At 43.3% G+C, this 17,471-nt stretch overlaps 1 protein-coding gene across 2 annotated transcripts in view; it reads left to right on the plus strand.

The window, feature by feature from the left end:
- zc3h18 (zinc finger CCCH-type containing 18) overlaps window positions 1–17,471 on the plus strand; it is a 303,202-nt gene that overhangs the window by 236,905 nt on the left and 48,826 nt on the right. For both annotated transcript variants that reach the window (XM_072280013.1, XM_072280014.1), the window contains one exon: window positions 16,619–16,753. In XM_072280013.1, coding sequence (XP_072136114.1) covers window positions 16,619–16,753 — 135 coding nt within the window. The remainder of the gene's footprint in view (window positions 1–16,618; window positions 16,754–17,471) is intronic.

Genomic DNA, 17,471 nt, shown 5'->3' on the forward strand with positions numbered 1-17,471 from the left:
ACATAGGGACTTAGGATACATGTCAAGTGATCCCTCAAATTTGCCAAAGTTCATAGGGTGGTTGATTAAGAAAGTATGTAGTGTGCTGGCCTTCATCATTCAAAGTTCCAGGTAACTTTATTATCAAAGTACATGTATGTCACCATCTACAACCCTAGGACTCATTTCCTTGCGGGCATTCACAGAAAATACAAGCAAATGAAATAATGATAATAAACAATAAATATCAACAACATGACATGATCAGTCGTTGATTGTATTTGCAGAGTTTGTTTTGCACACTGGCTGTCCGCCCTGTTGGGTGCGGTTTTTATTGATTCTATTATGGTTATTGGATTTATGAAGTATACCTGCAAGAAACTGAATCTGAGGGTTGTATATGGTGACATATATGTACTTTGATAATTGATTTACTTTGAACTTCGAAGAGGCAGCATCTTCTCCAGTCCGCCTTCCCAGACCTGTCAGGATCGGAATCAGGTTTATTATCGCTGTTATACAGGATGTGATATTTGTTATGTTACAACAGCAGTACAGTGCAAAGACAAAAGTACCATAAATTAAAAAATAAATAGTGCAAGGATAGGGAGTAATGTGGTAGTGTTCATGGACTACTTAGAAATTTGATGGTAGAGTGGAAGAAGTTGTTTCTGAATCATCGAGTGTGGGTCTTTAGACTCCTGTAATCTCCTCTGATGGTAGTAATGCAAAGGGAGAATGTTCCAAATGGTAAGGTTGTTTAATGATGGATGCTGCCTCCATGGGGCCCCATGGTTCTCTAAAACTGAAGCACATCCTTCCTTTTTGTATTCAATTTTCCTAGCAATAAATAGTTATAGAGCAGTATAGAATGGAAAAGGGCCGTCACGTCCATGTCAATCAAGATGTTTATTCAGGTTAGTCCCATTTCTGATGAAATTTCACTGGAAATGATACAAACCCTGGAAGATCTGGGCATAGATATTCTTTTTGAACTGTTTAATAGCATTTATCAGTCTGGTGTATTACCTGATAATCCCTTGAAATCAGTATTTATAACTCTGCCAAAAATTCCTGGAACTATTGACTGCGAAAATTATATAACAATCAGGCTTATGAGTCACAGAATAAAGATTTTGTTGAGAATTGTTCTGAGTCAATTAAAAACAAGTTAAAAACCAGAAACTTCTAAAATGCAATATGGGTTTATTGAGGATAGAGAAACTAGGAATGCAATTTGTATACTATGAATGCTTTCAGAAAGGGCAATTGAATATCAAAATGATGTCTTTTTATGTTTTATTGATTTCAGTAAAGCATTTGCCAAAGTGCAACATGAAAAATTATTTCAAATTCTCACTAAACTAAACATTGACGGAAGGGACCAACAACTGCTTCAAAATTTATATTGGAACCAAACGGCAGCAGTAAAAATCGATGATAATATAAGCAGATGGACTAATATTCAAAGAGGAGTTAGACAGGGATGTGTTGCCTCACCGGAATTATTTAATATCTATAGTGAAATGATTCTCAGAGAAATAGAAGACCAAGATGGGATAAAAATTGGAGGTGTTAACATCAACAATATAAGATATGCAGACCATACCACCCTAATAGCAAGTGCTGCAGAAGACCTACAAATCCTCCTAGACAAAGTAGTACAAACAAGTGCAGATTTTGGTCCAAATATCAACTGTAAAAAAAAAACAAATGTTTGGTAAAACAACAGAATACTCCCAACTGCCAATTGTACATCGGTAACCAAGAGATTGAACAAAAGACCTGCTTTAATTACCTTGGTAGCTTTATATCACAAGATGCTAGAAGTAAAGTAGAAATAAAAAGAAGAATTGCCATTGCCAAAACCAACTTCCAAAAAATGAAACACATTTTTACCAACAGACACATTTCCCTAACAACAAGGCTTAGGCTACTAAAGTGTTACATCTGGTCAATCTTGCTGTATGCTTCCGAAACATGGACTATAATGCCAGAACTCCAAAGAAACTTAGAAGCAACAGAAATGTGGTTTCTTAGAAGAATGCTGAAAATATCATATAGACATAGGGTAACTAATGAGACAGTACTCCAACATGCCCATACAAAAAAATATTTAATGAGAACATTAGTTGAGAGGAAACTTAAATTCCTGGGCCATGTCGTCAGAAAGGGAGAAATAGAATGCCTTACGTTACAAGGCCATATGCCTGGGAAACCCAGAAGAGGAAGGCAAAGAAGAAAATATATGGACACTGTGAAAGAACTAACAGATCTAAGTGTGCGAGATATCATTGACGCTGCGTGGGATCGTTGGATGTGGAAAGCCATGATTGCCCAAGGTGCAAGGCACGTGAAGAAGAAGTCTCATTTCACATCACTTGGCTTATATCTCTCTAAATTCTTGTTACCCATATACTTGACACATTTTTCAAAAGAATGTCTAATGTACCTATCTCAACCACTTCCTCTGGCAGCTGTTCCAGAGCTTCGGCACAACATTGTGGGCGAAAGGGCTGTAATGTACTGTAGATGCCTTATGTTTCTATCTATATCTACCACCCGCTGTGTAAAGCAATGTTATCTCTCAGCTTCCTTTTAAACCTTTCACCTCTAACTTCACAACTAATACACAAGAACATCTCAAATCTCTGTACTGTCTCGCCAGTTAGTTAATATTCTTATTACTTTTGCTGCTAAAATGAGCAATTCCACATTTTGTCATGTTATACTCGCTATTTGTGAGGTCTGAATCTGTTTTGTTTAGAGATTCAGTGTGGAATAAGCCCTCCTGGCCCAAAGAGCTGCTCCACGCCTATTTAACTGTAGCCTGATCACAGGACAACTCACAGTGACCAATTAACCTACTAACCAGTATGTCTGTACTGTGAGAAGAAACTGGAGCACTCAGAGCAAACCCACCTGTTCATGAGGAGGACATACAAACTCCTTAAAGATGGCATCAGAAATTAGCTCTGAACTCTGCTCTGAGCTGTAATAGCGTTGCCCTAACCGTTGCTGTATCATATCCATGCAGAGCCTATCTACATTTCTTTTTAGACCCTTTGTCCTCTTTACAACTTATTTTCCTAAAGTTAACAATAAATTTAGCTACCACACTTTGGGTGCCTTTTTGCAAATCTTTTAACTAATAGTAAAATGTTGAGGCTCCATCCCTGATCCTTATAGTAGATGACTTGTAATGTCTTGGACCATTTAGACCGTAAGACATAGGAGCAGAATTGGGCCATTCAGCCCATCGAGTCTGCTCTGCCATTCCATCATGGCTAATCCTGAATCCCACTTAACCCCATGCACCTTCCTTCTCACCATATCACTTGATGCCCTGACCAACCAGGAAATGATCAACTACCGCCTTAAAGATATGCACGGACTTGGCCTCCACCACAGTCTGGGGCAGAGCATTCCACAGAGTCACTATCCTCCTTACCTCAGTTCTAAAAGGTCATCCCTCAGTTTTGAGGCTGTGCCCTCTAGTTCTGGATACGCCCTCTCCACTCCACCCTATCTAGGTCTTTCAACATTTGGTAGGTTTCAATAAGATCCCCCTCACATTCTTCTAAATTCCAGTGAGTACAGGCCCAAAGTTGTCAAACAGTCCTCATATGTTAACCCCCTGCATTCCTGGAATCATCCTCTTGAACCTCCTCTGGACTCTCTCCAATGACAACACATTCTTTCTGAGATATGTGGCCCTAAACTGTTGACAGTACTCCAAGTGCAGCCTGACTAATGACTTATAAAGGCTCAGCATTATCTCCTTGCTTTTATATTCTATTCCTCTGGAAATAAATGCTCACATTGCATTTGCCTTCCTTTCCACAGACTCAACCGGTAAATTAACCTTCTGGGAGTCTTGCACAAGGACTCCTAAGTCCCTCTGCACCTCTGATGTTTGAACCTTCTCCTCATTTAGATAATAGTCTGCACTACTGTTCCTTTTACCAAAATACATTATTGTACATTTCCCAATGCTGTATTCCATCTGCCACTTTTTTGCCCATTCTTTCAATTTGTCTAAGTCCTGCTGCAATCACATTGCTTCCTCAACACTACCTACCCCTCCACCTATCTTCGTATCATCTGCAAACTTTGCCACTGAGCCATCAGTTATCCAAATCAACTGACAAACAACGTAAAAAGTTGCGGTACCAAAAGAGTGCAAAAGGGATTCCCCAAGATGTTGCTTGGAATGGAGGGTTTTAGTTAAAAAGGAGTTGGGTTTATTCTCACTTGAATATAGGAGGCTGAGGACTGTCTTTATGTACATGCATAAAATTACAAGGGGCAAAAAGCCATGGTTTTATACAGCACAGAAAAAAAACTTCTTTAGTCCAGGTCTTGGAAATGGACCCAGCTCTGTCTAATTTGGCAGGATGTTTTAATGTTCACCCTTCATTCTTCTAAGCTTCAAAGAATGCAGAGGCTTTCTAGATCGGGCTGTCCTCTCATCTAAGGAATTAGCCTGGGTGAATCACTTTTGGATTGCTTCTGATAGTACTATAGCCTGTACAATTGTAATAAAATTTCCTATTTTCTAACACCTTTGCAATAAAGGCCAATATTCCATTTGCTGTCCTAACCACATACTGCACCCATCTCTTCTAACTTTTTGTGATTCATGCACAGGAACACGGTTGCGCTTCAGTCATTTGCTGTCTTTTCCCATTCAGATCATCCTCCATTTGGTTCCTCTTACCAAAGTGCATGACCTCATACTTTCCATTATTGAACCTTAGTTGCCAAGTTTTTGCCCACTCATTCTGTCTATATCCCATTGCAGAATCACAACATATTTGTTACAACATGCCCTTCCCCCTATTTTCAGGTCATTGGCAAAACTGGATACCAAACATTTGAGTCATCAAGTCGTACAGCACATAAATAGACTCTTTGCCTTAGTGGTTCCTAGCTGATGTAGTGCCATTTCCCTGCTTTTAACCTATACCCCTCTATTCAGGGGTTTGTAACCTTTTTTATGCCATGGACTAATGCCATTCAGCAAGGGGGTCTGTGGACCTCAGGTTGGAACCTCTACTCTAAACCTTATCTATTCATATAGAACATAGAATAGTACAGCACATTACAGGCCCTTCGACCCACAATGTTGTGCTGACCCTCAAACCCTGCATCCCATATAACCCCCTCCCACCTTAAATTCCTGCATATACCTGTCAAGTAGTCTCTTAAACTTCACGAGTGTATCTGCCTCCACCACTGACTCAGGCAGTGCATTCCACGCACCAACCACTCTCTGAGTAAAAAACCTTCCTCTAATATCCCCCTGTGTGGGCACGTGGCCAAGTGGTTAAGGCATTGGACTAGCTACCTGAAGGTCATGAGTTCGAGCCCCAGCCGAGGGAATGTGTTGTGTCCTTGAACAAGGCACTTAATCACACATTGCTCTGCGACGACACTGGTGCCAAGCTATATGGGTCCTAATGCCCTTCCCTTGGACAACATTGGTGTCGTGGAGAGGGGAGACTTGCAGCATGGGCAACTGCTGGTCTTCCATACAACCTTGCCCAGGCCTGTGCCCTGGAGAATGAAGACTTTCCAGGCGCAGATCCATGGTCTTGCAAGACTAACGGATGCCTTAAAAATATCCCCCTTGAACTTCCCACCTTGTATTGAGCAGTGGTGCCTCTGAGTAAAAACCTTCCTCTAATATCCCCCTTGAACTTCCCACCCCTTACCTTAAAGCCATGTCCTCTTGTATTGAGCAGTGGTGCCCTGGGGAAGAGGCACTGGCTATCCACTCTATCTATTCCTCTTATTATCTTGTACACCTCTATCATGTCTCCTCTCATCCTCCTTCTCTCCAAAGAGTAAAGCCCTAGCTCCCTTAATCTCTGATCATAATCCATACTCTCTAAACCAGGCAGCATCCTGGTAAATCTCCTCTGTACCTTTTCCAATGCTTCCACATCCTTCCTATAGTGAGGTGACCAGAACTGGACACAGTACTCCAAGTGTGGCCTAACCAGAGTTTTATGGAGCTGCATCATTACATCGCGACTCTTAAACTCTATCCCTCGACTTATGAAAGCTAACACCCCATAAGCTTTCTTAACTACCCTATCTACCTGTGAGGCAACTTTCAGGGATCTGTGGACATGTACCCCCAGATCTCTCTGCTCCTCCACACTACCAAGTATCCTGCCATTTACTTTGTACTCTGCCTTGGAATTTGTCCTTCCAAAGTGTACCACCTCACACTTCTCCTGGTTGAACTCCATCTGCCACTTCTGCATCCTATCAATGTCTCTCTGCAATCTTCAACAATCCTCTACACTATCTACAACACCACCAACCTTTGTGTCATCTGCAAACTTGCCAACCCACCCCTCTACCACCACATCCAGGTCGTTAATAAAAATCACGAAAAGTAGAGGGCACAGAACAGATCCTTGTGGGACACCACTAGTCACAATCCTCCAATCTAAATGTACTCCCTTCACCACCGCCCTCTGCCTTCTGCAGGCAAGCCAATTCTGAATCCACCTGGCCAAACTTCCCTGGATCCCATGCCTTCTGACTTTCTGAATAAGCCTACCTTGTGGACCCTTGTCAAATGCCTTACTAAACTCCATATAGATCACATCCACTGCGCTACCCTCATCTATATGCCTGGTCACCTCCTCAAAGAACTCTATCAGGCTTGTTAGACATGATCTGCCCTTCACAAAGCCATGCTGACTGTCCCTGATCAGACCATGATTCTCTAAATGCCCATAGATCTTATCTCTAAGAATCCTTTCCAACAGCTTTCCCACCACAGACGTAAGGCTCACTGGTCTATAATTACCCGGACTATCCCTACTACCTTTTTTGAACAAGGGGACAACATTCGCCTCCCTCCAATCCTCCGGTACCATTCCCGTGGACAACGAGGACATAAAGATCCTAGCCAGAGGCTCAGCAATCTCTTCCCTCACCTCGTGGAGCAGCCTGGGGAATATTCCGTCAGGCCCCGGGGACTTATCCGTCCTAATGTATTTTAACAACTCCAACACCTCCTCTCTGTTAATATCAACATGCTCCAGAAGATCAACCTCACTCATATTGTCCTCACCATCATCAAGTTCCCTCTCATTGGTGAATACTGAAGAGAAGTATTCATTGGGGACCTCAAACACAAGGAATTCTGCAGATGCTGGTAATTCAAGCAACACACATCAAAGTTGCTGGTGAACGCAGCAGGCCAGGCAGCATCTCCAGGAAGAGGTACAGTCATTGTTTCGGGCCGAGACCCTTCGTCAGGACTAACTGAAGGAAGAGGACCTCGCTCACTTCCACAGCCTCCAGGCACATCTTCCCACCTTTATCTCTATTCGGTCCTACCTTCACTCCTGTCATCCTTTTGTTCTTCACATAATTGAAGAATGCTTTTTGGGGTTTTCCTTTGCCCTACTCGCCAAGGCCTCCTCATGCCCCCTTCTTGCTCTTCTCAGTCCCTTCTTAAGCTCCTTTCTTGCTTTCCTATATTCCTCAATAGACCCATCTGATCCTTGCTTCCTAAACCTCATGTATGCTACCTTCTTCCACCTGACTAGATTTTCCACCTCACTTGTCACCCATGGTTCCTTCACCCTACCATTTTTTATCTTCCTCACCGGGACAAATTTATCCCTAATATCCTGCAAGAGATCTCTAAACATCGACCACATGTCCACAGTACATTTCCCTGCCAAAACATCATCCCAATTCACACCCGCAAGTTCTAGCCTTATAGCCTCATAATTTGCCCTTTCCCAATTAAAAATTTTCCTGTCCTCTCTGATTCTATCCTTTTCCATGATAATGCTAGGTAATGAACCGGGTCAGGTCACAGATCTCTCAGTGGCTGAGCATCTGTCCCCCAGATGCTCAGCCACTGAGAGATCTGTGACCTGACCCGGTTCATTACCTAGTACTAGATCTAGTATGGCATTCTCCCTAGTCGGTCTGTCCACATACTGTGACAGGAATCTGTCCTGGACGCACTTAACAAACTCTGCCCCGTCTAAACCCTTGGAACTGATCAGGTGCCAATCAATAGGGAAGTTAAAGTCACCCATGACAACAACCCTGTTATTTTTGCACCTTTCCAAAATCTGCCTCCCAATCTGCTGCTCTGTATCTCTGCTGCTACCAGGGGGCCTATGGAATACCCCCAAAAGAGTAACTGCTCCCTTCGTGTTCCTGACTTCCACGCATACTGACTCAAAAGAGGATCCTGCTACATTACCCACCCTCCCTGTAGCTGTAATAGTATCCCTGACCAGTAATGCCACCCCTCCTCCCCTTTTTCCACCCTCTCTATCTCTTTTAAAGCACTGAAATCCAGGAATATTGAGAATCCATTCCTGCCCTGGTGCCAGCCAAGTCTCTGTAATGGCCACTACATCATAATTCCATGTAGGTATCCAAGCTCTCAGTTCATCACCTTTGTTCCTGATGCTTCTTGCATTGAGGTACACACATTTCAGCCCTTCTACCTTACTACCTTTACACCATTTATTCTGCTTCTCTTTCCTCAAAGCCTCTCTGTATGTTAGATCTGGCTGTACTCCATGCACTTCTTTCACTGCTCTATCACTCCGGGTCCCATCCCCCTTGCAAATTAGTTTAAACCCTCCCGAATCATGCTAGCAAACCTACCTGCAAGGATATTGCTCCCCGTCGAGTTCAGGTGCAACCCATCCAATCTGTACAGGTCCCACCTTCCCCAGAAGAGATCCCAGTGATCTAAAAATCTAAAACCCTGCTCCCTGCACCAACTCCTCAGCCACGCATTCAACTGCCATCTCCTCCAATTCGTACCATCACTGTCACGAGGCACTGGCAGCAATCCTGAGAACGCCATCCTTGAGGTCCTGTTCTTCAGCCTTCTGCCTAGTTCCCGAAACTCACACTTCAGCACCTCATCCCTCTTCCTGCCTATGTTGTTGGTCCCAACATATATCACGACTTCTGGCTGCTTTCCCTCTCGTACCAGGATGTCGTGCACCCGGTCAGAGACATCCTGGACCCTGGCACCCGGGAGGCAACAAACCATGCGGGTGTCCTTCTCACGTCCACAAAATCTCCTGTCTGCTCCCCGACTATAGAGTCTCCCATGCCAACAGCTCTCCTCTTCTCCGTCCCACCCTTCTGCACCACAGGGTCAGACTCAGTGCCGAAAGCCCTGCCACCGTGGCTCACACCTGGTCGGTCTTCCCCGCCAACAGTATCCAGGACAGTAAACTTATTATTCAGGGGAATGGCTACAGGGGTGCTCTGCACTACCTGTCTGCTCACTTTCGCTTTCCCCCCTCTGACTGTCACCCAACAACCTGCTTCCGACCGCCTAAGTGTGACTATCCATTCAACTGTTGTTTTTGACATACCCACCCAATTGGAACCACCTCTGCCACTTCCTCTGGCAGCTCGTTCAACATGCCCACAACCCCTGTGTGGAAATACTTTAAATCTTTGACATCTCATTTTAAAACACAGTCATATAGTGATTAGCGCAATGCTATTATAGTTCTGGACGTCAGAGTTCAGAGTTCCATTACGATGTTTTCTTTAAGTAAGTTTGGGCATTCCTTTCCATATGCACATGGGATTCCAACAGTTTTCTCCCACAGTCCAAAGACGTACTGATTAGTAGGTTACAGGTGTTCCCTACTTTTCGAACGTTCGCTTTACGAAACCTCACTGTTACGAAAAAATTTAGCGTGCGATAAAAAATTTAGCGCGCGATAAAAAGCAGCGCGCATCCTGAGCAGCCGCTCTCCCCGGATTCAGAACGGCATTCTCGCCAGCATTGCTTTAACACGAGCCTGTGAGCAGTCATTTGCAAGATGAGTTCTATGGTGTAGGAAAAGCCTGAAAGAGCTCGTAAGGGTGTTACACTTAGCGTAAAACTAGACATAATTAAGTGTTTTGATCGTGGTGAACGAAGTAAGGACAAAGTGAGTTTGGCTTGTGGAAGTTGACGAAGATGATGTTGAAGAGGTTTTGGCATCCCATGACCAAGAACTGATAGATGAAGAGCCGATGCAATTGGAAGAGGAAAGGATAACAATCGAAACCGAATGAGTAATGATAAAGTACGACTTTAATTTTGAAAGGGTACGTAGGTTTAGGGGATAGTTGCAAGATTCTTTGAGTCCTTACAAAGAACTGTATGATAGAAAAATGCACGAGGCTCAGCAGTCAAGCAAGCTTTCCACATCAGCCACAGCAGACAACAAACCTCGACCTTCGACATCGAGGCAGGCAGTCATAGGAGAAGAGGAACTGCCTGCCCTGATCGATGATGAGATGACACCCCCGTGTCCCACCTCCCCAACACCCGGGCCCTGGACAGATACTGTACCGATTCGCGGAGAATGCAGCAGTAGCCGAGAGGCACACAGCACATCTTTAAGAAAAAAGCCGAAATAAAAATGCTAATTAATTAGGTGCCGCCCCACACGTAATTGTCGGCCCAGATCAGAGGCGATGCAATCGGCAATTGGCACTGATCTGGGCCGACAATTACGTGTCGGGCAGCACATAATTAATTAGCATGTTTATTTTGGCTTTTTTCTTAAAGATGTGCTGGGTGCGTCCGGCTACCGCTGGACCCCTGCGTGCTTCGCGGCAATGTATCGGTTGGTGGCCCGGAGGGTGGGGTCACTGCACCACCCCAGCCTGCGACGACTCAGCCTAACACACCATCATCAGTGTGCTCTGCGCTGTCCCGATTCCAGTAAGTGATACACTGTACATACATTATTTCTACTTTATGTCGGCTGTGTATTTTTACATGTTGTTTGGTATGATTTGGCAGCTTCATAGTTTAAAGATTACTGGAGAGCGCTTGCGCCGTGTTTTTGCCAACAGCACTTGCGTGAGATTTTCGCTACAGAGATCTGTGCTGGCAGTGATTGTGGAAAAGTATTTCTACTTTATATAGGCTGTGTATTTATCATATCATTCCTGCTTTTACTATATGTTACTGTTATTTTAGGTTTTAATGTGTTATTTGGCATGATTTGGTAGGTTATTTTTGGGTCTGCAAACGCTGTCAAAATTTTCCCATATAAATAAATGGTAATTCCTTCTTCGCTTTATGACATTTCGGCTTCTGAACCGTTTCATAGGAACGCTCTACCTTCGGATGGCGGAGGAAACCTGTAATTGGTGATTGCAAATTGTCCTGTGATTGGGCTAATGTTAAACCAGTGAGTTGCTGAGTGGCGCAGCTCGATGTGGCTGCTCCATACTGTATCTCTAAATAAGTAAATAAACCTATCCCTTTTGAGTTTATACTCTCCTACCTTGTATGCTATTAATATATAGGTAGGAGAATATAGGACAGAATATAGTATTAACAGTAAGACTCTTGGCAGTGTGAAGGATCAGATGAGGTTGCTTGGAAATACTGTGTTGGTAGAAGATCAGGCAAATTTTTGGTATATATTTGTCATATGTCATATATTTGGTATAGCCAATATTACAGGTGCTATTTTGTATCATGGATCATCTGCACAGGTTGCATGTAGTTTGTCATTATTGGGAGTATTGTACACACATCTACGTGAATTTGAAACATTTCAGTTAATGAGCTGGTTTTGGGAAGCAGTTTCGAAAGTTGGATTTGATGTCATAAAGGACCTCTAGGCATAGTTGTGAACAAACACCACCTTAATTTAGACATTCTTTGAGTGCAAGCAAAATTCTCAGTTTAACATAAAAGCCAAAACAAGTTGAAAATGCTCAGAAGATCAAACAGCATCCATGGAGAGTGAAAGTTAACATCTCAGATCAGCATCAAGTACTGATGAAAATCTAGCAACATGAACCACTGACCCCACAGTGACAACCTGCCCAACATTGTCTAGTTTTATCTTTCACATCCTGTGCTTGCATTTCCTGTTGCAAGCACAGAAGATCGTGTGTGTTTGGGTGGAGTTGGCCATCAATGATGCTTGCAGTGATTGAAACTGGGAAGACGAGTGTGCTGCTCATTGCTCAATGAACAGAGAATACACCTCCCTACCTCCTCCACCACCCCCAACCCACACTCCAAACGTCATAGATACACTCTCATCCTGCACCGGTCACTTTTCATTTTTTATTGCAGCTGTGTCATATATTTTCATGACTGCTTGTTTTATTATAGTGTCAATAATATTATTCTGTCTTACATAAACATACGCCACATACTTTATGACAGTCTGTCAATCTTCAAGCCAGGTCACTCAGGGACTTGTGTCAATACTATTTTATGACTCTGTGCTGGATCGTAACTATATGTGCTCTATGTACTGTGTCTGTGGAATTCATTGCTACAGATGGCTGTGGAAGCCAAGTCATTGGTTATATTTAAAGTGACGTTGCTAGGTTCTTGATTAGGAGTCAAAGGTTACAAAGAAGGCAGGAGAATGGGGTTGAGGGGGATAATAAATGAGTCATGATGAAATGGCAGAGGAGATTTGATGGGCCGAATGACCTAATTCTGCTCCTATATCATATGGTCTGCTGTGCCTTGGCCTCAGAGGAATGATGTTTCGTATAGCTATATACGTATGTATAGCTGAAAGACAATAAACTTCAACTTGAAAAAACACAACTGTTTAACAGGTGCTTGAATCAGAATCAGGTTTATTATCACCAGCATTTGTCGTGAAATTTGTTAACTTAGCAGCAGCAGTACAATACAATACATAATATAGAAGAAAAAGAAAAAAAAATTACAGTATGCATAAATTGAATAGTTTAAAAATCGTGCAAAAAACAAATAATATATAATTAAAAAGTAAGGTAGTGTTCATGGGTTCAACGTCCATTTAGGATTTAGATGGCAGAGGGGAAGAAGCTGTTCCTGAATCACTGAGTGTGTGTTTTCAGGCTTCTGTACCTCCTACCTGATGGTAACAGTGAGAGAAGGGCATGCCCTGGGTGCTGGAGGTCCTTAATAATGGACACTGCCTTCCTGAGACACCGCTCCTTGAAGATGTCCTGGGTACTTTGTAGGCTAGTACCCAAGATGGAGCTGACTAAATTTATAATCCTTTACAGCTTCTTTTGGTCCTGTGCAGTAGCAACCCCCCCCCCCCCCGCAATACCAGACAGTGATGCAGCCTGTCTGAATGCTCTCCACGGTACAACTATAGAAGTTTTTGAGTGTATTTGTTGATATACCAAATCTCTTCAAATTCCTAATGAAGTATAGTCACTGTCTTGCCTTCTTTATAACTACATGGATATGTTGGGACCAGGTTAGGTTTCAGAAATCTTGACACCCAGGAACTTGAAGCTGCTCACTCTCTCCACTTCTGAGCCCTCTATGAGGATTGGTATAGAAACAGAAAACCTACAGCACAATACAGGCCCTTCAGCCCACAAAGCTGTGCCGAACATGTCCATACCTTAGAACTACCTAGGCTCACCCATAGCCCTCTATTTTTCTAAGCTCCATGTAGCCATCCAGGAGTCTCTTAAAAGACCCTATTGTTTCCACCTCCACTGCCACCATTGGCAGTCCATTCCACGCACTCACCACTCTCTGCGTAAAAAAACTTACCCCTGACATCTCCTCTATACCTACTTCCAAGCACCTTAAAACTATGCCCTCTCGTGCTAGCCATTTCAGCCCTGGAAAAAAGCCTCTGACTATCCACATGATCAATGCCTCTCATTATCTTGTACACCTCTATCAGTTCACCTCTCATCCTCCGTGTGTGTTCCTTCGTCTTACCCTTCCTGGAGTCCACACTCAGCTCCTTTGTCTTTATGACATTGAGTGCAAGGTTGTTGCTGTGGCACCGTTCCACTAGTTGGTGTATCTCACTCCTGTACGTCCACTCGTCTCCATCTGAGATTCTACCTACAATGGTTGCATCATCAGCAGATTTATGGAAGAATAATGATCTGTTTCCGAAGTAGAAGCATCAGTAACTTGGGCTGTATTGTTACAGTTGAACTCCTGTTTATACTCGCACCTGCAGTTCTACCTTTCCTTCTCTGCATGACTGTAATTATATATTAAAAAAATTTCGTTTTGAAATGGTGCTTAGTTTTTGAAATAGTTTATAGTGATGATTGAAGAAGATCCTGGTGAAGTTTTTTTTTGGTATTGAGGTGCCAGAATCCATGAATGACTGAAATCACATTTCCTGCTTCGAGCACAGAATGCAAATATCCACGACAAGTCAGAGCGCATCTGTGGAGAGGGAAACAGAAATAAGTGTTTAATTGGAGTAAGGGGAAATATGAGGCTATCAGGCAGGAACTTGAAAGCATAAATTGGGAACAGATGTTCTCAGGGAAATGTACAGAAGAAATGTGGCATATGTTTAGGGGGTATTTGCGTGGAGTTCTGCATAGGTACGTTCCAATGAGACAGGGAAAGGATAGTAGGGTACAGGAACCGTGGTGTACAAAGGCAGTTGTAAGTCTAATCAAGAAGAAAAGAAGAGCTTATGAAAGGTTCAAAAAACTAGGTAATGATATAAATCTAAAAGATTATAAGGCTAGCAGGAAACAGCTTAAGAAAGAAATTAGGAGAGCCAGAAGGGGCCATGAGAAGGCCTTGGCAGACAGTATTAAGGAAAACCCCAAAGCATTCTACAAGTATGTGAAGGGCAAGAAGATAAGATGTGAAAGAATAGGACCAATCAAGTGTGACAGTGGAAAAGTTTGTATGGAACCAGAGGAGACAGCAGAGGTACTTAATGAGTACTTTGCTTCAGTATTCACTACGGAAAAGGATCTTGGCGATTGTAGGGATAACTTACAGTGGACTGAAAAGCTTGAGCATATAGATATTAAGGAAGAGGATATGGCCCTTGTGGCTAAAGGGATCGGGGGTATGGAGGGAAGGCTGGTACAGGGTTCTGAGTTGGATGATCAGCCATGATCATACTGAATGGCGGTGAAGGCTCGAAGGGCCGAATGGCCTACTTCTGCACCTATTTTCTATGTTTCTATATGCTGGAGCTTTTGGAAAGCATCAAGTTGGATAAGTCACCAGGACTGGACGAGATGTTCCCCAGGCTACTGTGGGAGGTGAGGGAGGAGATTACTGAGCCTCTGGCGATGATCTTTGCTTCATCAATTGCATCATCAAAGGGAACGGGAGAAGTTCAGAGGATTGGAGGATTGCAGATGTTGTTCCCTTATTCAAGAAAGGGAGTAGTGATAGCCCAGGAAATTATAGACCAGTGAGTCTTACTTCAGTGGTTGGTAAGTTGATGTAGAAGATCCTGAGAGGCAGGATTTATGAAGATTTGGAGAGGCATAATATGATTAGGAAAAGTCAGCATGGCTTTGTGAAAGGCAGGCCGCACCTTATGAGCCTGATTGAATTTTTTGAGGATGTGACTAATCACATTGATGAAGGTAGAGCAGTAGATGTAGTGTATATGGATTTCAGCAAGGCATTTGACAAGGTACCCAATGCAAGGCTTATTGAGAAAGTAAGGAGGCATGGGATCCAAGGGGACATTGCTTTGTGGATCCAGAACTGGCTTGTCCACAGAAGGCAAAGAGTGTTGTAAACGGATCATATTCTGCATGGAGGTTGGTCACCAGTGGAGTGCCTCAGGGATCTGTTCTGGGACCCCTGCTCTTCATGATTTGTATAAATGACCTGGATGAAGAAGTGGAGGGATGGGTTAGTAAATTTGCTGATGACACAAAAGTTGGGGGTGTTATGGATAGTGTGGAGGGCTGTCAGAGGTTACAGCGGGACATTGATAGGATGCAAAACTGAGCTAAGAAGTAGCAGATGGAGTTCAAGCCAGATAAGTGTGAAGTGGTTCATTTTGGTAGGTCAAATATGATGGCAGAATATAGCATTAATGGCAAGACTCTTGGCAGTGTGGAGGATCAGAGGGATATTGGGGTCCGAGTGCATTGGACATTCAAGGCTGCTGTACAAGTTGACTCTGTGGTTAAGAAAGCATGTGGTGCCATGACCTTTCACCAATCGTGGGATTAAGTTTAGGAGCCGAGAGGTAATGTTGCAGCAATATGGAACCCTGGTCAGACCTCACGTGGAGTACTGTGCTCAGTTCTGGTCACCTCACTATAGAAAGGATGTTGAAACCATAGAGAGGGTGCAGAGACGATTTACAAGGATGTTGCCTGGATTGGGGAGCATGCCTTATGAGAATAGGTGGAGTGAACTCGGCCTTTTTTCCTTGGAGCGATGGAGGATGAGGGGTGACCTGATAGAGGTGTACAAGATGATGAGAGGCATTGATTGTGTGGATAGTCAGAGGCTTTTCCCAGGGCTGAAATGGCTAGCACAAGAGGGCACAGTTTTAAGGTGCTTGGAAGTAGGTACAGAGGAGATGTCAGGGGTAAGTTTTTTACTCAGAGAGTGGTGAGTACATGGAATGGGCTGCCGGCAACTGTGGCAGGGGCAGATAAGATAGGGTCTTTTAAGCGACTTCTGGACAGGTACATGGAGCTCAGAAAAATAGAGGGCTGTGGGTAACCCTAGGTAATTTCTAAGGTAAGGACATGTTCAGCACAACTTTGTGGCAGGTTTCTGTGTTCTAATGTTTCGGGTCAATGCCCTTTCATCAGGTCATTGTCTCCTGTGCTTTTCTCCCACCATTTCTAATCTCATCAGAAATACTGGTTTCCTCAGGTCACAATCATTCTCGTCTTCACCTTCCCCAACTCCATCTCCAACGCGGGCAAAAGATGCCACAGTAGCAAAGACTAAAGGAGGAATAGGAGGTGCTGCAGGAGGAGTTGATGCTCCAGCCCCCACTGGAAAAAGGTAAAGTTATCGTTAACCCATTTATTCAACATTGTCTTGATTAAAGGTGCATGCAGAATTTTCGCAAATTTAAAAGTTACAAGGTAACTGTGCTGATCCTGTGTGTCTAGAGTTGCACAGGTGTAAATCCAGACTTTGTAGCCTTTCTAATTCTAATTGTATTGTTCCTGTTTTAATAACACATTTCTCTAATGAGCTATGTCCTCTTTCACCCAGTGAACACCAAACCAATGTTCATTTACAGCTTTCTCATTATAGTGCAAAGGTATAAAGCTGAACTGATAGTCTGTGGTGTTAGACTGATTAGAAAGGTGCCTTTGGACTCCATAGTCCATGTGATCAGAACATCAAGGAGTATGGTAATTTCTGATTGCTGCACTGTTGGTAGTTATTTCTTGAGAGTTCCATGCTCTATTTTTCTCTCTGATCCCACGCTTATTTCTTCCCTTCTACTCTCCCTGCCTCTCTTTCACTCCTCATCTGTTTTACTCAGCAGGTCAGCCAGAGGGGCCTTTTTCACACTGCATCTCAATAAATAAATAATAAATTATTCAGGCTCAATATCAGAAATAGTTATACATTGAGAATGGAAAGGGAGGGGACATCCTATGAAAATAACAATCCATAGCATAGGACTGTGGGCTGAACAGATCCCTATGTCCTGATATCCAGTGAGGTTTACAGTGCTCGTCTTTCATTGGAATATTTTTACAGTTTT

The sequence above is a fragment of the Mobula birostris genome, chromosome 15 (genome assembly GCF_030028105.1).
Source record: "Mobula birostris isolate sMobBir1 chromosome 15, sMobBir1.hap1, whole genome shotgun sequence".
Taxonomy (NCBI): Eukaryota; Metazoa; Chordata; class Chondrichthyes; order Myliobatiformes; family Myliobatidae; genus Mobula; species Mobula birostris.